Source organism: Mya arenaria, chromosome 16 (genome assembly GCF_026914265.1).
Source record: "Mya arenaria isolate MELC-2E11 chromosome 16, ASM2691426v1".
NCBI lineage: Eukaryota > Metazoa > Mollusca > Bivalvia > Myida > Myidae > Mya > Mya arenaria.
This window is the reverse complement of record NC_069137.1, coordinates 997,434-1,021,755: the sequence shown is the minus strand read 5'-3', so window position 1 is coordinate 1,021,755 and position 24,322 is coordinate 997,434. Positions and strand designations below refer to the sequence as shown.

At 35.6% G+C, this 24,322-nt stretch overlaps 1 protein-coding gene across 1 annotated transcript in view; it reads left to right on the top strand.

Annotated features, from left to right (window-relative positions):
- The first annotated feature begins 2,099 nt into the window (after positions 1-2,099).
- Positions 2,100-24,322, top strand: part of LOC128222072 (dipeptidyl peptidase 9-like) — a 42,733-nt gene continuing 20,510 nt past the window's right edge. The window contains exons 1-11 of the mRNA XM_052930859.1: positions 2,100-2,196; positions 11,143-11,401; positions 12,901-13,080; positions 14,243-14,342; positions 15,117-15,288; positions 16,886-16,958; positions 17,734-17,845; positions 20,349-20,465; positions 20,789-20,880; positions 21,893-22,073; positions 22,890-23,028. Of these exons, the coding sequence (XP_052786819.1) occupies positions 11,202-11,401; positions 12,901-13,080; positions 14,243-14,342; positions 15,117-15,288; positions 16,886-16,958; positions 17,734-17,845; positions 20,349-20,465; positions 20,789-20,880; positions 21,893-22,073; positions 22,890-23,028 (1,366 nt within the window). The 5' untranslated portion in view covers positions 2,100-2,196; positions 11,143-11,201. The remainder of the gene's footprint in view (positions 2,197-11,142; positions 11,402-12,900; positions 13,081-14,242; positions 14,343-15,116; positions 15,289-16,885; positions 16,959-17,733; positions 17,846-20,348; positions 20,466-20,788; positions 20,881-21,892; positions 22,074-22,889; positions 23,029-24,322) is intronic.

Below are 24,322 nucleotides of genomic sequence, written 5' to 3'. Positions count from 1 at the left end.
TGTGTGGATGGTATGGTGTGTATGGAATATTTCAAATATGTAATATGTAAAAGTTGTACGATCAATGGTGGATTGTTTGTTTATTTTGTGCATTTTTACACGGACTCATTTTTTTATATAGTTTTCATATCAGACCGAATCTCTCGAATCGGAAAGTTTGAGCAGCTCGACTTGTCAAAACTTCAAATACCAGGTAACTGCGATAGTACGCCATTCAGAAAATCAACACCCGTATCTTTTGAGTGAGCCATTGACATGTGAAGGTCTTTTATTAGTAATCATGTCAAGCCTGAACCAATATATGGGAAAAGGGACTAGCGCGCCCTCCCGCAGAAACATTATGCGGAAAATACAGGGAAGAATTTATTTTTTTCAAGTATTATGAACGCCAACATTCAGTATAAATAACAATTTAAAATAAACATTACTAGTAAAGCGAATTTTGAATGTATGTCTAGTTTATTAGACTTAGCTGGGAGTAGGATTGGGTTCTTGGGACCAGGACTTAGACATGCAGATGACATGGTTTAAAAGTGCCATTCGGAACACCTAGGCCATTGTTTTCGCTAAATATGGCCGTGGAGCTCCGAATGTAAAAGTGCATCGCTACTTGAACAAAAGTTGAATAAAAAGGGCTGTAAAAAGTGATTTCGGCAACCTGGGAGTAGGATTAAATGTTTTAAGATCAAGCTGCAACTACCTACATGTTCATCGCTCCTTCTTCATGTCATATGTCTATGGAAACAGCGACACCTTAAGCCACGACCACCTTGGACGTCCAGGGACGTGCTGTATAACTTGGCTTTTTGTACGGATTTTTAATCTGCTATTGTTCCAAAGAATATAATTAGTCCCTTGTACTATACTTAGACAGTCATTTATTGGTTTATACAGCCATCAGCAGCCAAAATATATATCATATACAATGATGGTTTTTCATAATCCTGATCTGAATATAGAATGCCAGTCTTTTAATAGATTCAAAGTGTTTTATTCCGGTTAGGCTCCTTTTATGGATACATGTAATGATAAAAGATTATTCATGAAGCCAGTAAACAGAATGATAAACCTTAAGCTTAAAGATGCACTCTTATTCCCACGTAAGATTTACCACAATTAAAACTTTTGTTTTAAAATTCCAAAATTGATGAATAAATGTCGAAAACAATGATTCTCATGAAGGATACTGAGTTGAATTTGAAAGAAATGAGCATAAAACACGGCATTTCTACCATATAAAACTATAGAAGACCACAGTAAATCTTTTAGCATTCACCAATCATTTAATATTTTAGCGCTTTCTGCTATTAAGTACACAGTTACAATCTTGTTATCAGTAATTAATATTTTTCCATAAATGCATTATTTAGTAAGTAGTTTAAGGTGTATCAGTCAAAATTGATGTTTGTTATACATGTGTATGCATTGATTTTGAATAAGAGTGTCACTTTAAGGCATCGCGCCTCAATCAATGTGAATTTCTGCCATTGAATATCGAATAATATTAAATGGCTCACTAGTATGCATTTTGTTCATTTCGATTTCTACACCCGTGTTACGAAAAGTACTATATTATTTTAGGTTTTGTGAATTTTGACTTGAAACTTTGGATTTTTGTTCTAGAAATACTTGTCATCATAAAGATTACAATATCTCAAAATGTCACTTTTGGGCCAGAATGATCATATTCCCATTCCCATCCACATATTATGATATACATGGACCGTAAAATAACTTGAAAGTCCAGCGATGAACTTCAAGTCCTCACAAATATCCTGCGCAATGTGATTTATTATGTTAAACTGTATTTGGTAAAACTTTATTTGGTAATAAATTAGATAGCTTTATAATTAACACCAGAAGTAATACTTGTTTTAGTAGATCTAGTATTATGTATTTCATGTTAAACTTATTAGGACTCTAAATATCATGCAAATAAAAAAATATGTGATAGATCTTATATTGATGTAAAATGTACTGTTATTGACATAATGCACGAATAAAACTACTACTACTACTATAAATAGAATATCACTTTCTATCACGTTCGTCAACGGTTTCCCGATTGTAAATTTGCCGTTTTAACAAATACGAAGGGAGGCTACTCTAAACTGTAGATTTCCAAATTTCTAACTGTCAAAAATTGCTCAACTCTTCTGCTTGAAATTGACGCCTTATCCACAAACATATCATCAGGTTTGTTATGACAACAGTTCAGTCTTTAACTTACGTTATCTAAACCTGTACGATGTATTGGTGATCCATTGTTAATTCTCACCAATTAGGCAAATATCATTTTTGCTTCCATTACTGTACTGTATATAGTGTACCCTTATTCCGCAAGTGCTATGCTGCTGTAACTTCTAAGGCAACAAAGGTGATTTAAAAAAGAATAATTAGAACTATAAAAATAATTCAGGTCGAATTCTGAAAAAAAGTCCTTAAATTGAGATGGCCTTGTTGATCACAACTGAGGAAGCTGAGCCAGATGTATTAAAAAAATTATTATCCAGATATTGCAAGTTATGTACCAGTCAATTATAACCACACACCCCTCCCCCCCCCCCAGTTCTGGGGAATAGCGGGGACTTTGATTTTTGGTCCAGCCAAGCCCAAGTAAAGTTACCGCCCTGTTGGGACGGACTGCTAATGAAATCCCTGCCAAATGCCCCCGCACCCCAGGGACCCTAGATAAAGCCCATTCCCCGCTATTTTCGATGCAAAGACAAAACTCACGCATGCACCCTACACTGCAGGGCCTCCTGGAAGGTAAAAACAAGGCTCATTTCCCCAGTCATCGAAATTAGACTTTTGGATGAACAAGCCCGAATTCTTATACTATTGCATACAAGCCATATTTCTGAGAGGCTTCACAGGGGATTTTGGTCTGAATTCCAGGGGATTTTGATATTACACCAGGGGATTTTTACGCGGCGAAAATTTGCACAATATCTGCATTTATAATATGAGAATAAATACAGAAATACACTCAAATTACAATAATTTTAAGGCTGTAGGCCGCTAGGCCTGCAGACTTTTATAACCGTATCTCGGAAATCGCATCGGCAGATCGACATAACATTTTTAACTTTTAAGACAACTTTTCTAACAACCTTTTAACCATTTACTAAATGAATATTATACACTTTTACAATTCAAATCAAACCGCGTAAAGCGTTGACAGGCTACATTTTTGTCAAAGTCATGTAATTCCGAATGGAACGGAAAGTGTGTGAATATTTCTAAGTTTGTCTCAGTAATTTCAGTCCAATATCTTGAGCATGTAGCAGAATGCATATGCATATGCATTTTTAAAAAAAACTGATATAAATCTGTTCATTTTGTCCACGAGTGACATATGTTTAGGGCATTATTAAGATACATGTACATCAAACATACAGGGAATAAATAGTATGTGGGTGATCGATCCAGAGGTATTAGGCGTTGTAGAAGAAGCCTTAAACATACACCTAATTAATATGTCCAATGCATTTTGTTGGGATGCATTTGGTAAGCCTGCATACCCTGTTAGTAAATTAAAAACGCCTCAAGTCAAGTTTGAAGTGTAGAGTAGATTTGACTAAAAATTCCTTAATGCTTTATCCGTGGCAGTGCATTGTTTATGAAACCAAAGCTCCAGATAAGGTTTTATATGATTTTGAGTATAACTCCATATCTTATTAGGCCAAATAAAAAAAATGTCTTGTTTCTGGTCACCCGACCGACCCTACTTTTTACCCCCCGAACGTTTTTTTTTTATAGCGTAAAGACCGTTTTTTATAATTAGCGTAAAGTGAGCCGGGATTCCCGGTCCCGGCGCCGAAGAGTAAACCGCGCTATCCGACAGTAATATTATATTCGTGACGTGTTTTTTATACGGTCGTGTCGAAGATGGCTGGCCCTGCGCAGACGACCTCTGTTACGCATTTGATAGCCATAAAAATAGACAAATGTTCGCATTTCAACGGTTGTAGTGTCATTAAAGTTGCCCATTCGCAAACAACAATAAAAAGTCTTTTCATCGATTCACATGGCGAGCGAGAAAATGTCCGACTTGAAGCTAAATGTTCGGTAAGTTGTATGGTTGTTTAGTTATCGTAAAAGGGCCATCGTAAAACAAATAATGCCTCGACCGAGAATGACAGTTTTGACATTTTCGTAATTCAAAAGACTATCTATACACATATACAAGGTTTATTTGAATCGGACAAATTAAGGCAAAATAATGCCGACGAAGCGTGAATCATTATGCTGAGTGAATGGATTTAAATACTTCGTCTCTCTGGCGCAGTATGGAATGCATACAACAAAGAAATAGAGTAATGCATACAACATAGGCAAAGAAGGATTTTCACATTTGCATACAACATACACAAAGAAGGGTGTTGAGAAACGCATACAATACAGAACAAGAACAAAAATATTGACATTGAAATAGTTTATTCACTTTATTTTTGAATTTTGCTTTTAAAACTAAAACATAATTGATTTGTTTTTCTAAATTTTTGTTTTGTTTGAATAGGGAAAAGAACCTTATATGAAATCATTAAAATTAGTTTAATAGCTTGAAGGAAACAAAAAGTTTATGAAAACTTTGCAATTGGATGAAATAAAGATTGTATTCATTGTGTATACTATATGAAACAGAAACATATCATGTCACACTGATTAAAATACATCAAAAACTTTTTGTTAAGTTTTTGTCATTAACAGTCAAATTAAGGTTGACCAGTAAGAAACATTTCTGAAACTGGTTCATTATATTTCTTATATTTTCAAGATATACATATTAAGCTGTCACATTTTTATTTTTCTGGTAATGGTTCTATTTTAGGGATTTTATGAATTCAATTTGCCTCAAACTTTAATTAAAAATAACCTTTTTTTCCTGCTTTGGAGTCCTTGATGTTTAATTAGTAATTTTGGCGTTAATGCAGAGTAAAAAAAGGTGCTTTTTGTGTTTTCATTTGCGTTAAACTTAATGAGTTGTCTAGATTTACAAAATCTTCAAATTCAATAAAGATTAAGATCAATACACAGAAGCTGTGTACTATATACAGATTGGATGGGGTCACTTATCCAATAAAATTAAGGATCACTTGTCCAGTAAAATACCAGTTATTGGAGATTACTTATGTGTATTGTCTGCCATAAGGTGTCCAAATGACATAATCATGATTCATTATATATTTTTCATTTGTCACCTAACACCTATCTTTATGGCATCCCTTAAATTAATAATGTGTGAATAAAGAACCAAAAAAACGATTCCATAGCACCTGCTCTCATGGATAATAGGAGTATTGTCTCAGAATTTTGGGGAGTTTATAATAAGGAAGTCAATAAATGAAATCAAAGGATTGTCACAAGACAGCATATAGGTCAATAAAGATTAAGAGCAATACACAGAAGCTGAGTAAGATACACAGATCAGAAGAAGATAAAGTCAATAAACGAAATAAAAGTTTCTACAGATTCAACACATATGGGAAACACACAACTTAACGATTTTGAATCATTTTATATATTTGGGATTGTTTGTACTGATGAATGTATTGGATACGGAAAGATCAAATGTTGTTTTTTTGCATTAAAAGTTAAACTATTACACAAATTTAACATCTGAGGTTGATCCCTTTACAAAATATATTAATAATTATCTATATTTCTCTTTTTGCAATAATGGTAAGAACTTATAAATCCTATTTTCACCTATTACAATACAAATCATTAATTCAGACATTTTTACAACTACCAAAGAATGGTTTAATTTTTCATCTTATGATGAAATGAAAGTTATTAAAAGTAATTCTGTGTTTGGTTTTATAATCCTCATGCTTCTTCTGGTAATCTTAAAATTTCTATTTTGTTATTGTTGTTCTGTGTCTTTACTTTCCCCGATTGCAAAGTTTTCTTAAAAGAAATAATAAATTGTTTCTTTATAAATCTAGATATTAAACCATTAAACCACTTTTAATGATTTGAAATAAGGTTCTTTTCCCTATTCAAACAAAACAAAAAGTTAAGAAAAACAATAAATTTTTAATTCTAAAAGCAAAATTCAAAAATAAAGTGAATTAACTATTTTTCACTTGACTAAACTCATAAACATAATAATTTATTGATTTAAACAATAAATTTTCACTGTCAATATTTTTGTTCTTATTCTATGTTGTATGCGTTTCTCAACATCCTTCTTTGTGTATGTTGTATGCAAATGTGAAAACCCTTCTTTGCCTATGTTGTATGCGTTAGACTATTTCTTTGCTGTATGCATTTCATACCGACCCCGTCTCTCTCAAATACCGAACGTCATATTAAAACGTTTCATTTTTGGACCTTCGTTTTTAATGTTTTAAAGGATTAAAATTAATTTTCTGTATGAAGAACCATTGACATTACACTTAGTTAGGTGCCCGATACTATAATTAAAGCAGATAGAAGAATGAAGGGGCGATCTCTTATCTGGGTTATTTGATCAGTTTGCTTTTAATAAATAAAGTAGGAACTGTGGTCATTTGCTTAACATAGTATGTTACAGATTTAAGTTTTCACTGTTTTGGCTATGAATGCATATATATATACCTTGATAAATTGGTCTATGGGGTTGGGACATGGGGAAATCACTGAATCTAATAAAATGATATTTTGTCTCTGTGATGTTTAAATACCCAGTATTACGGTTTCTTCCATCCATGTTTATATTTGTTTTCTGACAAAGAATGACAATTGTTTCTTGAGATTATTTCAAATTCTAGTCTTGGACTTGTTGCTTCTTGTCATGTAATAGTGCTGTTGTTGTTCTGTTAAACTAATAAATACATAAATATGGTTATAAACTTGTGTCCAGTTTCCTTTAAGCCATATTTGATGATGTTGTATTGGCAGACAATATTTCATCATTTTTCAAACGCTATACTATTTCATTCCAAAGGTTTGAATAAAAAAAAGAAAAAAAAAAAAAAAAAAAAAAAAAACCTACCTACCGACCCTGTTTTTTTTTGAGGCATGTGACCAGAAACAAGACATTTTTTTTTTTTGGCCTTAGTAACTATTTGGCGTATTCCACATTTCAAGTTACTTATACTTGATCTTATTGAAAATCCACATTAAACATAAAAGTTTTTGCGAAGAAAATTATAAGGGATCATATACTATCTTTAGATGTTTATGTTGATACACATGTTTTACAATTACATGACTTTACGCACAAAATGTTGCAGGCCGAAAGCCATTCAATGCTTTAAGCGCTTTGATTGGACTTAGTCATCATGGTCCTTCATGGAATTTCACGCTCATAATATTGTTGATGCTATCCACTGTCAGCAAGCTTTGAAAAAAAAAAAAAATTTTTTTTTTTTTTAAATTCCAGGGGATATGGATCCCCGGCGTGGGAGCAGGGGATGGGTTGAAATTTGGGGGATTTTTCCCCCCGCCGGGAGATATGGCATGTATGATATCTACATACATGTTTACATTGTATATAATTATAATCTATCATTGCCTTTAAGTAACTCATATAAGTTCTTAGAACTGGTTAGTCTTAGTAGTTCTAAGAAGCTCTGAGTAGTTTTTATTAGCTCTAAGCGGCTTTTAGCAGGACCCTTGCAGTGTTCTCAATAAGAACCGGCTGCCGGCCAAAATGGACGGTTCAAATGGCAATAGGGCCGGTTCAAATTTGGAAAACTAAATGAATTTTCAGTAGAATAAGTAGAAGCTGGTCGGTTACTTTACTATTTGTGACGGTTCAACCGAAACTTATTGAGAACCCTGCCCTTGACAGGCAATGATATGTCCACCCCTGAAACCAATCTACAGTCAAACCCCCTTGGCTTGAACTTGCTTGGCTTGAACTTGCTTGGCTTGAACTTGCTTGGCTTGAACTTGCTTGGCTTGAACTTGCTTGGCTTGAACTTGCTTGGCTTGAACTTGCTTGGCTTGAACTTGCTTGGCTTGAACTTGCTTGGCTTGAACTTGCTTGGCTTGAACTTGCTTGGCTTGAACTTGCTTGGCTTGAAATTCTCGTTGGGTCAAACTGGATGTAAAGGACCGATTTCTTGATCCTGAACGTATAATAAAGCATTCCCGCTTGGCTTCAAATTTTTTGAGGCTCGAGGTGTTTTCGGCAGTCCCTGGGTGTTTGAGCAAACAAGATTGGACTGTAATTCGAACTGAAATGTAAGTTACGCACATGCATTACAAACAGCAGCCTAAACTTTGACTCCTTCCTTATTTAAAGATGCACTCTTACTCCCAAATAAGATTTATCACAATTAATACAATTATTTTAATTTACCAAAAAGGATGGTTAAATCTCGAAAACAATGTTTCTTCAATTGATACCGAGTTTTAAAGATGCAGAAAACAAGGTATTTCTATCTTATGAGACGATGGTAGATCACACTAAAACTTTAAGCACTCACCAATCATTTAATATTTTTGTGTTTTCAGTTTTTAAATACACCATTACAGTCTTGCTATCAGTAATTGATATTTTACATAAATGCATTATTTAGTAAGTAGTTTAAGGTTTATCGCTTAAAATTTATGTTTGTTACCGTAAATGACTGGTTATAAGACGATAGGGGGTATTAGACGCAGGGAAAAAAATATGTGCTAAATCGGGGAAAAAAACTTTTAATTTATGTTTTGGGTTAAAAGACGCATAGAAAAAATGTCAAATTGTCTGGCATTTTCGGCCACCATGTTTGTTGACAGTGACAAAAAATTTTACATGTATACATGTGTAGGTATTGATTTTGAATGAGAGTGTCACTTTAACTTATTAATCCAAACATACCTATTTATTTTCCTGTCAATTAGACATCCAACTCCCAGCCATTTTGATTTTGTCATAACGATTAAAATGTTCTGCAGGATGGCTGACAAAAGTGGAGATTCTTGATGAGAATATAATGAAATTGCAATAGTGGTGAGCACTTGAATAAGTTTGAGGAAGATCGCTTTAGATTGGTTAGTTCAAGAAGCTTTGTTTTTCGGAAAGTTTTATATATTTTGCCATATGGCAGATTTCACGTTTTGGTGACCAAAAAGTTTTCGGCGAATATTGATTTTTAAAATTTATTGCAGATTTGTGATTTCAACATAATCTTTTACAGTAATTTCTTATCTATCATATTTTAGAACATTTGCAATGATTTATTCATGCATTTTTATAAAAAAAATAATTTTGTATCACCATACCATTTGTGCTAGTGTTACAATATTGCCGGTAAAAACTTGTTGTTTTTTTAATATTTTGATCCAAAGAAGTATTTTGTCTTGCACTAAATGGTTCATTTATCTATAAAACAGATTGTACAGACAAAAAATAAAGATTGTTTCGTTTTTCTCAAATAAATTTATTGAAACAAACCCTAATTGGACAACAAGACAGAAAATGCTTTCTGCAAACATAGGTTTTCTTTTTATATCAGATCAGATAAGCTATAAACATAAATGTTTTGTTGTGGTAATATAAATGTCTCTAGTATGGTGCAATTATCATTACCTTTGATATTAAACATATATATTATAAATTGCTAATTGCAGTATGTGCTAGTGTTACCACAAAACAGAATGAGTAACATTAGCAGTATGTCACATTAGCAGTTGGACAGAATGTTTCACAACAAATTAAAATACAGACCTACCACAGACTGTTTGAGCTTGATACAGTATAAAACAAACTATATAAATGATTGATAAACACGGTCAATTGATAATCACAAAAATTCTTAATTCTGTCCAATAAATAACGATATCAAACACAAAAGCGGTATGAATTCAATATAAACTACGTACCTAATGAATGAATACTTACAAACGATAGTTTACAGACGACATTGTTATGTTCGAATAATTGACTCTGGGAAAGTCATCAAATTTCAACGATTTTCTTGCTTTATTAAGCGCTTGTCTTAATGCTAGCGTGACATAATGTTAACGTTACATCGAAGGACAGAATGAGCCAAACTTGGATTAAGTTTTTATCAACGGTATTCACCACTATTTTTATCATTTCAATGTCAACTGTGAACCAGTCCAATATAAAAGTAATCGCTACCCGGATGTTAACCCTCAGTCGGTGTAAATTATTCACGAATAGAAAAGGTGCTATCGTCATGCTAAAATGGGACAGAATCGATTTTGAGTAACATTAACACATTTTTAGACCTAAAAAACTTTATGATCGGGAATGACCAATTTCTTGTTACATGCAATACTGTTTTTATGGGACACGTAGTCTTTGTTTTCAGTGATTTAATAAAGGTGTGTTTAGGCTTAAAACAGTTAGCAGTGGATCATGTCTGCTAATGTTACACAACAATTCGAGGACAGATTACCGTAACGTTATCACCATGCGCAATTACCGAAAATTTAAGTATATTACGAACGAAATGCAATCATTTTAGATATATTATTGTTTTAATTAACATTTCTTGCAAACATTATTCAACAGACAAGAATAAAATACTTACCAGATGTTACTGAAAAGCATCCTCAAAAAAGTGGTATATTGGTACCGGGAAGATTTTCTGTCTTTTTTGTCCTAAATATCGGCATATTTTTACATTTTTTTACCTTATTTAACACAATATTTTCATTATTTTAATACAAATCACTTCTATTAGGTGTTCTTATTGGGTTGGGAAAGGCAATTGCTGTATATATGACGTTGACATGCAATAACAATAAATGAAAGCAAATGGGCCAAATAATTGCCTTTTTTGTGAAATCTGCCATATATATATTAATATTAAAGTATTACTGTCTTTTGATTAGGGAAACCTGATTAATTTGACTGCAATGGACAGAAATTACCACAATCCCACAAGCCCTGCACTGGTAAAATGTCTTCGGGGCTTGCTCTTATTCTGAATTTTATATAGCAGAGCTTGTTAACCAATTCGATGCCAAGAAATAGTAAAAGAATTCGGGCTTGTTCACCAAGAGGTTTCGATGACTGTGACTGGAGGGGATTTTTTGTCATTCTGATTTCATGAGGCGCGCGCTCTGCCAATGCGAGTGATTAATATGTTGTTGTTGTTATAACTTGTTTCATAATTCTTGTAAAATGAATAAGTTTTAAAGTTTGAACTAATATAAACCTGTAATAACCCATTTTTTTAACTCTCTTAGCAAAACGACTCCGAACACAGCCTTGTGGCTCCAAGCAGGCAGAGGAAGAGCGCATAAAGATGGCTTCTGAAATGTCGGACAACCCTATGGACGTCTCAGAGACGATCTACCAGCCTCAGTCTAACGGGGATGGCAAATCGTGGGAGGAATTGCGAACAATTGTGAAGGGCACGCGGAAGACTGTGACTGCACTGGCGTGTCGTGTTCCTTCCTCATTCTGTTTCAGAAGTCAGATGAGCCAGTCTGGACCTACTACAAGGTTGCACTATTACTCCCTAATAAGATTTAACACAATTAATAATATTGTTTTAATATTCCAAATAGGATTAATAAATGTAAAAAACAATGGTTCTTATGAAGAATACCGAGTTCAATTTGAAAGAAATGAGCATAAAACACTATTTCTACCTTATGAGACTATAGTAGACCACAGTTAATCTTTTAGCATTCACCAACCATTTAATACACGGTTACAATCTTGTTATCAGTAATTAATATTTTCCATAAATGCATTATTTATTAAGTAGTTTAAAGGTTAATCACTCAAAATTGACCTATTACAAGGTTACCTTATTTAATATTGTTCTACTTGCAGTGTTATTTTAGCTTGATTATTCGAAGAATAAGGAGAGCTATACTACTCACCCTAGCGTCGGCTTCACACCTTTTTTTCCCAATTTGCAAGGCACAGGCGGTGAAAATAATTCCAAAAGAAAATCACCTTGTGCTCTAGCGGATTAAGAAGGGGGCATCCAGCATGCAAACCCTCTAATCTCTTTTTAGTTTAATTTTTAATGTCAATATCTGAGAAATAATATGAAAATAATGCACTTGATAGAACTATTTCAGATTGAAATGACAAATGTTTCATTTGGGACTTCCAATTAAGAATTTGAAACTTGAAGTATGAACTTCCTGTCCATCAATTTTGGAAATTTTCACTGAAGTTTGGAATTTTAAGTCACCCTAATACAATACTTGTTTCAACTATTATTCAACTAGTAAGTTAAATATCTAATAATTTCCAAATTTAATTTGCCAAATTCACAGTCTTATATATATTATAATAATTAATTCTACTTAAAGACTGATTGAAATTGTGACCATAACAAATAATATTGACACCAGGTTTTGATATTTCGAACTTCCAAACTTTCAACTAAAATGGAAGTTTTCTTCAAAATTATGGAAGTTTTTGTACTTCCAAGGAATCAATTTTGGAAGTTTTTACCCATTTCTAGGGAGTAATATATACTTCCAAACTTCCTTTAATGGAAACATCCTCCAGCCCTCATAAACCCATTACAACTACATGTATGTATCAGAAAACGCAATGCTTAAAAGCTGCACTCTCACAGATTGAACGTTTTGACAACTTTTTAAATTTTTTGTTCATGGAACGAGCCAATTTATGCAAAAATGCATGTAAACCAGTGATATAAGACTGCTGACAAAAAAACAGATCGCTGATTTTCATATTTAAGTTTAAAAGATGATGTTTTATGCATTTTTTTTAAACCATTAGTAATGCTTTTAGCCATAAAACATTAATTTTCGAACAGAAATATTAAAAAATCTGTGACCTAATCTTTTGTCAGCAGTCTTATATCACTGGTTTGCAGATATATTTGAAAAAATTGGTTCATTCTAAGACAAAAAAATACAAAAGTTGTCGAAACGGTAAATCTGTGAGGGTGTAGCTTTTGATGGTGTCCTGTATTTGTAGCTTAGAAGACAAAATCTTTCTGTCTTTTTCAGGCTGTATTTTCTCGGCATCCCGCCAAAGCAGCGAGAATCTACACTTATGTATGTCAACGTCCCAGAAACGCCCATGAACATCACACCAATGCTACAGTGGTGCCCGCTATTTGAGGGCCTAGAAAATGCGGGGTCTGCTCAGATGTCGAAAGAGGAGCAGTTATTGAGAGAAAGAAAAAGGTACTTTATATTAGTGATGTTCCGAAATCAGCGACAATCGATAGTATTTAGTTATAATCAATTATCGAAAAAAAATAAAAAATAAAAAAAATAAAAAAATATTAGTAAGTGTTTAGATGTTATCTTTAACAAAATGGCTGATGAAAGCCACAATGAGCAAGAAAATTAACTATTTTTTTATACAACAACACTTAATAACTTCAATCATAGACATAAGGTATAATTATGCATATAATGATTAAGAGTTTAATACTGTACATGAATAAAACTACAACTCAGGTACTATCTAGTATTTTAAAAACCGATTGTACTATCGATAATCGGTTCCTTGAGTGGAACCGATCATCGATAGTAAAATTGCAAGCGATTCCCAACACTAATTTATATACAGTCGAACTCTGTATGCTCGGACTCGATTGGCTTTAATTCATCGTTCGATGTAACGGACCTATTACTTTAAACTGTAGGTTAACAATCCCGCTTTGCTCGAATTTTCCGAGGCTTGAGGTATTTTCGCTGGTCCATGGGAGTACGACCCAACGTGGTTCGATTGTATATATATATTTTTATTTTTTATTATAATTACCGGTACTTTATTGTTTTACATTCATTGTAGATTACAACTTCAAACTTCGTGAACCTATTGATGTTAATAATGTGCTCTTTTGTGACACATTATTTTACTGCAACATAATAGTGTAAGAATTATGGCCCTTGGAAATATTCTAAACAAATACATATTCATCATGTTTTTAAAAGGCCATTAAAAAGGGGCATATTATAGTTCCACCTGTGGTTTACGGTCAAGAGGCATCCAGTATGTTGACCAATAAATAACTATAGAACCCTCTGTCAAATCAGGTGAGCCATATAGGGCCATCTTGGCCCACATGTTTCACCACAGACACACTTTCAAGGTTCACAATAATTTCATTTAAAACATTTAGTTGTAGGGTTTAGCCAAAGTTCAATGGAAGGGTGCTGCACCCTGTCCTGTTTTGGTAGCATCTGTCAGCCCTCAAGGAAACCAGCATGGGCACCCTTTTGCCTTCAGACTGGGCATGTTTTGAATCACCGCATACTCAAGCGAAATCTGTTCAATTCATAGGCTGGGTGTGTTTTGAATCACCTCATACTAAAACATTATCTGTTCAATTTACAGGCTTGGTGTGTTTGGAATCACGTCTTATGAGGTGACAGATGACAGAGGGATTCTCTTCCCGGCTTGTAACACCCTGTTTCAGTGCAAGGATGACCTGACAGTAAGTTACTGAACAGTGTATGCAAGATAAAAATAAAATAAAAGCTGCACTCTCACTGATCGAACATTTTAACATATTGTGGGTTTTTTGTCTTTGAACGAGCTATTTTTTCAAAAATGCATCGTCACCAGTGATATAAGACTGCTGACAAAAAAATCAGATCGAAGTTTTTCTTATTGATGTTCAAAAATTGATGTTTTAAAATGTGTTTTTCTTAAAGTGTTAGTAACGATTTTAGCCATTAGGCATTAGTTTTCGAACAGAAATATGAAAAACTGCAATCTGATCTTTTGTCATCAGTGTTATATGACTGGTTTTCAGATATTTACGCCAAAATTGGCTCATTCCAATATAAACAATTAATAAAAGTTGTCAAAACGGTCCATCTGTGAAAGTGCAGCTTTTAACATTGTTATTGCTTCTCTGTTTTTTAAAGAAAAAAGAAAGAGAAAATAAAGTTGCCTATACCTGAAAAATATATTCGCTTTTATAGATGGGGTTTTCAATTCATAGCTACATGGCCACAAATCCCCCAGTTAAAAACAGTGCCAAAATATGGCTTAATTTTTTTCATATGTTAACAAATCATATATGTTTGTTTTTGTATTGATCATTAAAGTCAAACGAGCTACCGTCGCCATAATAATGCATAAGATTTAAAAACAAAAAAAATTGCTAGAAACTATTTTGTGGCCTTGAAAGCTTAACCCCAAAAAGTTCAAGGAATATAATTGGTTCAATTTTTCTTAATTGTTTTATGTTGATTTATTTCAGAAAGACGAGCCCCTGGTTCCAGATAAGATTGACAGTGATATAGAGGGGTCTCGTATGGACCCGAAAATCTGTCCGACCAATTCAAACCTTGTGGCATTTGTGAGGAATAAAGATCTATGGGTGGTCAACACTGCTACACAACTGGAGACAAGGTTGACCACCTCAAATAAAGGTAAGGAAAGACGCCAGCCGGATTTTAGCCAGGGCTTTTTCTAAAGTACCCACGGGTCCGACTATCAGACCCATTCCCAAAGCAAAAATTAGGATATTTTTCCCATTTATCTTCAGAACAAAATCCCAATCAAAGCTAAAAAAAAAAAAATTATGAAAGTCTTTTTACCTGTACTGGTACATTCAACATCCTAATTAATTATGTGATGTAAAATTTTGGGAATAATTTAATTCAAAAATCATTTATTTTCATCACATTCAGAGATCAGTATGAAATATTATCTATCATGATTTATTGCAATAGATATTTACACCCCAAGGATTGATATTTCACCTGTTTTAGGTCTTTTGAAAGGGCAAAGAAACTAATATTTAATAATTTCCTCATTTGCAGGAGACTGAAAAACTTGTTCTTTTATGTAAAATTTCCCAATTTAGGCATATTTTGCGACACAAATTTTCCCGAATTGTTTAGGGTCTTTTTCCCAAAATGGGCAGAAAAAGCCCTGGAAAAGATGCCTAAAGGTTTTAGCTAAAATGTTATGAGAGGGTACTCCACCCTGTCCTTTTTTGGTAGCAACTTGCGTCCCTCATGGAGACCAGCATGGGAACACTTCTGCCTTCATAGAATTAAATGCTTAAGACCGCAGGGCATTTTCTGCCCAATTTTGGAAAAAGACCCTAGACATTTTTGGAAAATTTGCAAATGTACTGTGACAATGAGGTAGGAGGATAATTTAAGGAGTCAATTGGTGCACACAGTCTGGGCTTCCATTTTGAATTTGAAACTGGAAGAAATAACTTCCCCTTCATGAGTTTGGAAGATTTTTCTGAAATGTGAAATTTTGACAAATTTTACGCCTCTTCTAAAATACCCTGTCTCTTCTAAAATACCCTGTCTTATGCCTCATCTTAAATCCCCTGCCTTACCCCTCATCTAAAACACCGTCTTATGCCTCTTCTAAATTACCCTGTCTTATGCCTCATCTTAAATCCCCTGTCTTACCCCTCATCTAAAACACCCTGTCTTACGCCTCTTCTAAAATACTATGTCTTACCCCTCATCTTAAACACCCTGTATTATGCCTCATCCAAAGTACCCTGTCTTATGCCTCATCTTAAATCCCCTGTATTATGCCTCATCCAAAGTACCCTGTCTTATGCCTCATCTAAGATACCCTGTCTTATACTTAGGTTATCCTTAGTTACAAAGGTGATCTAAGCTTGGGGCTTTGCAGATGATTCATTGTATCATTTAGCTCCAAGCAAGGGGAGAAACTCCAATCCTTGTTTTTCCCCCATTTAACTGGAATGACCCCTCTTTCTTCTATCTGTTTGTGTAACATTAAGATGTCCTTTATCTTTGTTACACGACCACTTAATTGATGGTAAATTACTTTTTTTCAGTTTATCAGCTTGTCCAATTACGAGAAGAAAGTTCCACTCTTTGGGCTTTTTAATTCCATTATAACACTTCACAGTGAATGTGATTTCATCAAGCCAAAATGCATACAACCTGAAAACCTTTAAACACCATCAAACTGTGTTAGGCGATTTTTACTGTTATTTTTAAAATATATGTTCATTCACGTTTGTAGGGTCTGAACATTTGAAAGAGGATCCATACAGTTCTGGCGTGCCTTCATTTGTGGTGCAGGAAGAATTTGACAGGTATTCTATTTAAAGTACAAAATGATTAAACCAGTCTGTCTTGGTTACATTCAACTAAATTAATTTTCATTAAATTTTTTGAATAAATTTACAATAATTCAGCTACAGCAATGCTGTGATGTAAGGGAATTATTAGTTTACCCAAAAAAACACCCTATTTAGTACTCCGAAAAGCTTAACAAATAGATAGTCTTATAGCTTTATATAGCTTAATTAAATGCCATTAAAGTCTAAATACTCAGTATGTTTTTGTGTGTAAAAATAGTTCCCCAGCATTTGTTTAATATTTTCGAGCTTGGATGCTTTTTTGGAGGCGAGCTACTAGCACTAGCAAATGACATGATGTTTACATAGACACTGCGTAACGATTGTTATGTGTTAGTATATAGTATACTAACACCGTTTCCGCTGGCTAATATTAGGTCAGACATAATAAGTACATGAACCAATGTTTTTACTGATGTATTCATAAAACTAAAGTTTTTCTTTACGTGAATTTTGTTATAATAGAAATGGGTAAGAAATTAAATAGTCAGCATGAGACCGTGATTTTGTTTCCAAAATCGTGAGACTCGCAGCGAAATCGTGAGACTTGACAGGTATGCTTGAAGCCAGTAGAGCCCTGAATAGAGCTTCTAAAAGCCAGTTTTGATTCTAGGCAGGGTGAGGCCTAAAGCGGCTTGCCCCCCTCCAGCCCCTTGCTGAAATTTTTTCATCTCTTAAGCTGCCAGGCCAATTACAATCCCTGCAGATAAAATTCATTTTTGTCCTTCAGATACACTGGCTACTGGTGGTCACCCGCAGAACCATGTAAAGACGAAAATGGACAGCAAACTTACACCATATTGTACGAATATGTGGATGAATCGGGTGTTGACATTATACCGGTACATACTGTGGTTAACTTTTTCATGAGACCTTAGGTATAGTGAAGTATTGAAATATCATGTGTTATTTTAGCAGTTTACACTACAGTCATGTACCTGAAACTATTCAAATAATTAATGTCCCATTATTTCTTTCCATCCAATTTATGGCCCTTTTTATGTTACCTTTTCAAAAAGGGGCACACTATTGTTATTCTGTCGGTTCCACAAAATAACTCAAGAACAGTTTGACACAGAAACACCTAGGGTCATGAAACTTAAGTTGTAGGTTGCCCCTGACCAGTCATCTAGTTGTAGGTTGCCCCTGACCAGTCATCTAGTTGTAGGTTGCTCCTGACCAGTCATCTAGTTGTAGGTTGCTCCTGACCAGTCATATAGTTGAAGGTTGCTCCTGACCAGTCATCTAGTTGTAGGTTGCTCCTGACCAGTCATCTAGTTGTAGGTTGCCCCTGACCAGTCATCTAGTTGTAGGTTGCCCCTGACCAGTCATCTAGTTGTAGGTTGCCCCTGACCAGTCATCTAGTTGTAGGTTGCCCCTGACCAGTCGTCTAGTTGTAGGTTGCCCCTGACCAGTCGTCTAGTTGTAGGTTGCCCCTGACCAGTCGTCTAGTTGTAGGTTGCCCCTGACCAGTCGTCTAGTTGTAGGTTGCCCCTGACCAGTCGTCTAGTTGTAGGTTGCCCCTGACCAGTCGTCTAGTTGTAGGTTGCCCCTGACCAGTCGTCTAGTTGTAGGTTGCCCCTGACCAGTCGTCTAGTTGTAGGTTGCCCCTGACCAGTCGTCTAGTTGTAGGTTGCCCCTGACCAGTCGTCTAGTTGTAGGTTGCCCCTGACCAGTCGTCTAGTTGTAGGTTGCCCCTGACCAGTCGTCTAGTTGTAGGTTGCCCCTGACCAGTCATCTAGTTGTAGGTTGCCCCTGACCAGTCATCTAGTTGTAGGTTGCCCCTGACCAGTCATCTAGTTGTAGGTTGCCCCTGACCAGTCATCTAGTTGTAGGTTGCCCCTGACCAGTCATCTAGTTGTAGGTTGCCCCTGACCAGTCATCTAGTTGTAGGTTGCCCCTGACCAGTCATCTAGTTGTAGGTTGCCCCTGACCAGTCATCTAGTTGTAGGTTGCCCCTGACCAGTCATCTAGTTGTAGGTTGCCCCTGACCAGTCATCTAGTTGTAGGTTGCCCCTGACCAGTCATCTAGTTGTAGGTTGCCCCTGACCAGTCATCTAGTTGTAGGTTGCTCCTGACCAGTCATGTAGTTGTAGGTTGCCCCTGACCAGTCATCTAGTTGTAGGTTGCCCCTGACCAGTCATCTAGTTGTAGGTTGCCCCTGACCAGTCATCTAGTTGTAGGTTGCCCCTGACCAGTCATCTAGTTGTAGGTTGCCCCTGACCAGTCATCTAGTTGTAGGTTGCCCCTGACCAGTCATCTAGTTGTAGGTTGCTCCTGACCAGTCATCTAGTTGTAGGTTGCTCCTGACCAGTCATCTAGTTGTAGGTTGCTCCTGACCAGTCATCTAGTTGTAGGTTGCTCCTGACCAGTCATCTAGTTGTAGGTTGCTCCTGACCAGTCATCTAGTTGTAGGTTGCCCCTGACCAGTCATCTAGTTGTAGGTTGCCCCTGACCAGTCATCTAGTTGTAGGTTGCTCCTGACCAGTCATCTAGTTGTAGGTTGCTCCTGACCAGTCATCTAGTTGTAGGTTGCCCCTGACCAGTCATCTAGTTGTAGGTTGCCCCTGACCAGTCATCTAGTTGTAGGTTGCCCCTGACCAGTCATCTAGTTGTAGGTTGCCCCTGACCAGTCATCTAGTTGTAGGTTGCCCCTGACCAGTCATCTAGTTGTAGGTTGCCCCTGACCAGTCATCTAGTTGTAGGTTGCCCCTGACCAGTCATCTAGTTGTAGGTTGCCCCTGACCAGTCATCTAGTTGTAGGTTGCCCCTGACCAGTCATCTAGTTGTAGGTTGCCCCTGACCAGTCATCTAGTTGTAGGTTGCCCCTGACCAGTCATCTAGTTGTAGGTTGCCCCTGACCAGTCATCTAGTTGTAGGTTGCCCCTGACTAGTCATCTAGTTGTAGGTTGCCCCTGACCAGTCATCTAGTTGTAGGTTGCCCCTAACCAGTCATCTAGTTGTAGGTTGCCCCTGACCAGTAGATGACCCGTAATGATTTTGAGGTCAGTAAGTCACTGACAACAATTTTCTGAAAACATTGACTGCAAAACAAAGTTTGAAATGTTTGTCTTCACGTTCATAAAAACTAAAGCAGCAATTAACGCCTTTATTTAATCATAGATGACCCCTAATCATTTTGAGGTCAGTAAGTCACTGACAACAATTTCTTGAAAACACTGGATGCAGTCTAAAGCTTGAAATGTTTGTCCATACTTTCATAAAAACTGAAGCAACCATTGATCTTTTTTTTTTATAACACCTTTATTTAATCATCCACATGTTGCTGACAACTCTGGCACTGAGAGGGCATACTGTTTGACATACATTTCTTGTTGCTTTCAGATTTATGGACCTTTTGAAGATAAAGGTGTAGATGAATACAGATACCCTCGTCCCGGTAAGACCAATGCCACCAGCGCACTGCAGATCATAGACTTCTGTATTACAGAAGATGGCAATGTAAGTGCTGAAGCATTTTATAGTTTTATCATTTTTACCAGCGGATGGTTTGCATAAGTTGTGTTTCTGATATTTTAACTGCACAATTTTGACCAATCAGGATGTTTCTAACATTTCAGTTTTAAGATATTGACCTATCAGACTGTTGCTTATACTTTAGTTGCAAGATCTTAACTAATCAGACTCTACTTATATTTTGATGGCAAGATCTAACCAATCAGACTATTACTGACATTTCAATGGCAACAATTGTAAACAATCACAGTCTTTCTTACATTTTTGTTACAAGTTATTAACCAATCAGATTGTTTCGAACATTTCAGGAGATCGTCAGTAAGAGGAGTCTGTGCGATGATTACCTAATGGCCTCATACGAGTATTTAGTCAGAGCAGGCTGGACTCCAGATGGGAAATAGTAAGTATTTTTTTGCTTAGACCTGAAAAAAAGACTTCTGGTTTGGGATATTCTACCCTACCTCAGAAATTGGCGCCAACCCTAGCAATTTTCTGACCCTTTCTTTCAAATTAAACACAGTATCCTTCATAAGAACCATTTTTTTCCCATATTTAATCATCATTTTCGGTAAATTAAAACAATTGTGATACATCTTATTTAGGAGTAAGATAGCATTTATTTTAACTGTTTTCCTTGGCTTGAACAAGGAGTCTTATGGACTGTCAACCTTAAAATTACTTAGAGGAGTCCTGGGGCCATAATTACGAACAGTCTCAAGTCCAAGACTCAGAATCAGAAAAGCATTTTTATTGGGACAAAAAATCATATATATTCCATTTCTTTTACCAAAAGTTATGTAAATAATAGTAAAACATTCAAATGGTAATTTATTTCAGCAAATATTACCATCAATGCTCTGATTTAAGGTAAATTACAATGAAATGAAGTTTTGCCAAAATGAGTCTCAAGTCTGAGTTTAGACTTGAGACTGTTCGTAATCACTGCCCCAGGTCCAAATTAAGAAGTCTCTAACTCTCAGACTCTCAGACTCCTGCTAGTGTTGAACTCTGGATACAAAAGTGGTCTGGGTGGAATACTCTATTCTTTGCTTGGTTCTTCCTCTTGCTGAATGTAAACCACCGATGCACAGGATATTTCTTTTCTTTTTATAAGCAACAGCTTAAAAAGTTAGCTTCAGAACCATCCTTTATATTTTTATATTACATAGAAAACATTTAAGTGTTCACTTCAGAAATTGCTTAATCGGCATGGGGAACAAGTAAGATCTATTCCCGGGGGGAGGGCAATTATTTGAATAGTATATGGGTGGGTATCTTTATTCGCTAATTTGGACCACAAAATGGTAAATTTGCTTCTGTAGGGAGGGGTGATACTATTTAAAAGAGACTTTCCCCCGGGGGTTATATGTTAAATTGGAATAGCCCTATATGTGTGTCTGTGACAATTTCAGTATTCACTGCCAGTGGCTAAATCGGCGCCAAACCAACCTTGCCCTGTTCGTTATCCCGGTGAATCATTTCCATCCTGCTTGTTCCGGAGGGAACGAGGACAGGTCTGTCGGACCTGAAAAGTGCCATAACAGTCACCGTGGTTACAGAATGCTGGAGGACGAGTCACAGATCTGGGTCAACGTGAGTTTTGTCCTGTTCATTTTTTTTAGCCGTTCATTATATGATGTATGCATTACTTATGTCATCTATTTACGCGTAAAGTAATGTGCAGATCACCATGGTTACAGAATACTGGAAGATGAGTCACAGATTTGGGTCGTCCTCTTAATTTTTCTTAGCTCTTCACTATATGATGTAAGCGTTAGTTATGTCCTCTGTTACGTGTAATGTGCAGATCACCATGGTTACAGAATACTGGAAGATGAGTCACAGATTTGGGTTGTCCTCTTAATTTTTCTTAGCTCTTCACTATATGATGTAAGCGTTAGTTATGTCCTCTGTTACGTGTAATGTGCAGATCACCATGGTTGATGAATGCTGGAAGATGAGTCACAGATTTGGGTCGTCCTCGTAATTTTTCATAGCTCTTCAGTATATGATGTAAGCGTTAGTTATGTCCTCTATTTACGTGTAAATGGAGGTGCAGATCACCATGGTTACAGAATGCTAGAAGATGAGTCACAGATTTGGGTAAACCTGAGTTTTGTCCTCTTAATATTTCATAACTCTTTACTATATGATGTAAGCGATGGTTTCGTCCTCTGTTTACTTTTACAGTGAAGTTGTGACCTTATGCTGGAAGTTATGTCTCAGATCTGGGTCAGCATGAGTTTTGTCCCTTTAAAAAAGTTTTATACATGTATATTAAAAGATGTGTGGATTTTTGGACACCTATAATATGCTCTTATGAAACGCATCAAAGAAGGTTCGTCGAGGTGACAAGTTTGGAAAACATTTAAAGAATTGGATTCAATTGAGACTATTTATTTCTTTTAGGTTCATGATATTATACACTTCCTGCCTAGTACATCAGACGGTACATTCGAGTACATTTGGTTATCCGAGAGATCAGGTTTCCGCCATCTCTATAGAGTGACGTCTCAACTGCCGCTGGGTGAGGAAATTAGCGTGGCTGGTAAGGTTAATTTATGTCATAGGGTTAAATTATACTAATTTTTCTGCATTTTAATGTTTAGGCTACATTATACTGATTAATTTTATTCAGCCTTTAAGGTAAATTTCATTGACTTTCAATAATTTATAACACTTAATAGGCATTAAAATGAAAGTAAAAATATTTTAATGGATTTCTTTTTAATGCAAACAAACCTCCAGGAAAACAATAGGCATGTGAAAATTAAGAGATTCAGGGTTCGAATTTAACTTTGAGGAGCACTCGCAAAATTTTGCGAGTGCATTTTGAGGCAACTCGCAAAATGACAAATCAACTTGCAATTTTATTATTTGCTTTATTCCCTTATAATATTGTCTAATTAAAGTAGAAATTAACACCTAAGACATATTATGAATATTAAAAAGTATCAATCTTGAGTGACTCGACTACTAGAACTTGTTGATGGCTTATTCTATTTGGGGGGGTATGGAAAGAATTGTCTGATGCTGGCAGCTTTTTGATAACAAAGTTGTCCAATAATTTGACATCGTTCACTTTGTATATTTACCCTCGCCATCGGGTAATTTAATACCCATTCGACAAGCACGCTACAGATTTCATTAAGTCTATATAAGTATTAAAAACAATAAAATGATAAATTTAAAATAAAAAAGCAACAGTAAATGTAGCGTGGATACTTTGGACCATGAAATATATCGATCAACGAAGTCTATTCATTTTGACCGTTGGGCGGAAATATATTCAAAGGATGATGGGGTTAACATATAGTGTGCAAAAGCGCTAAATTTAGCCAATGATTGAGCTAGGTGATTATGTCATTCGTATTTACTTTGTATTATGCACGCCTCGGAGCATCCCGGAAAGATTCGAGATAAAACTCGGCCTTTTCCGTATTTATTCTATTTTTGAAAACCTACTAGAGCGTGACTCTGTACTGTCTTCTTTATACCGGTAGTGTAAACATGCCACTTATAGGCTGTTTACACTCGACTACATTGCGGAATTAAGTTCATGTTTATTCTACTTTCCTTTTAACATTTTGTGGTCTAGAAAAAGCCACTCGCAGAATTTTGCGAGCTTGAATAAAAGTCACCCGCAATTTCCAAATGTCGCTCGCATTTTGCGAGTATGCGAGTCTAAATTCGAACTCTGAGATTCAAGAGTCTCTTTTAAGTCTCTTTACCATATCAAAGCAGAGTATGGTTGAAAATCTTGTGTGTTTTTACGCTTTTTAAAAACTTATTGCTCATAGAATTGTTGATTAACTTCTTGTCAGTATTTCAAAGAAAACTAA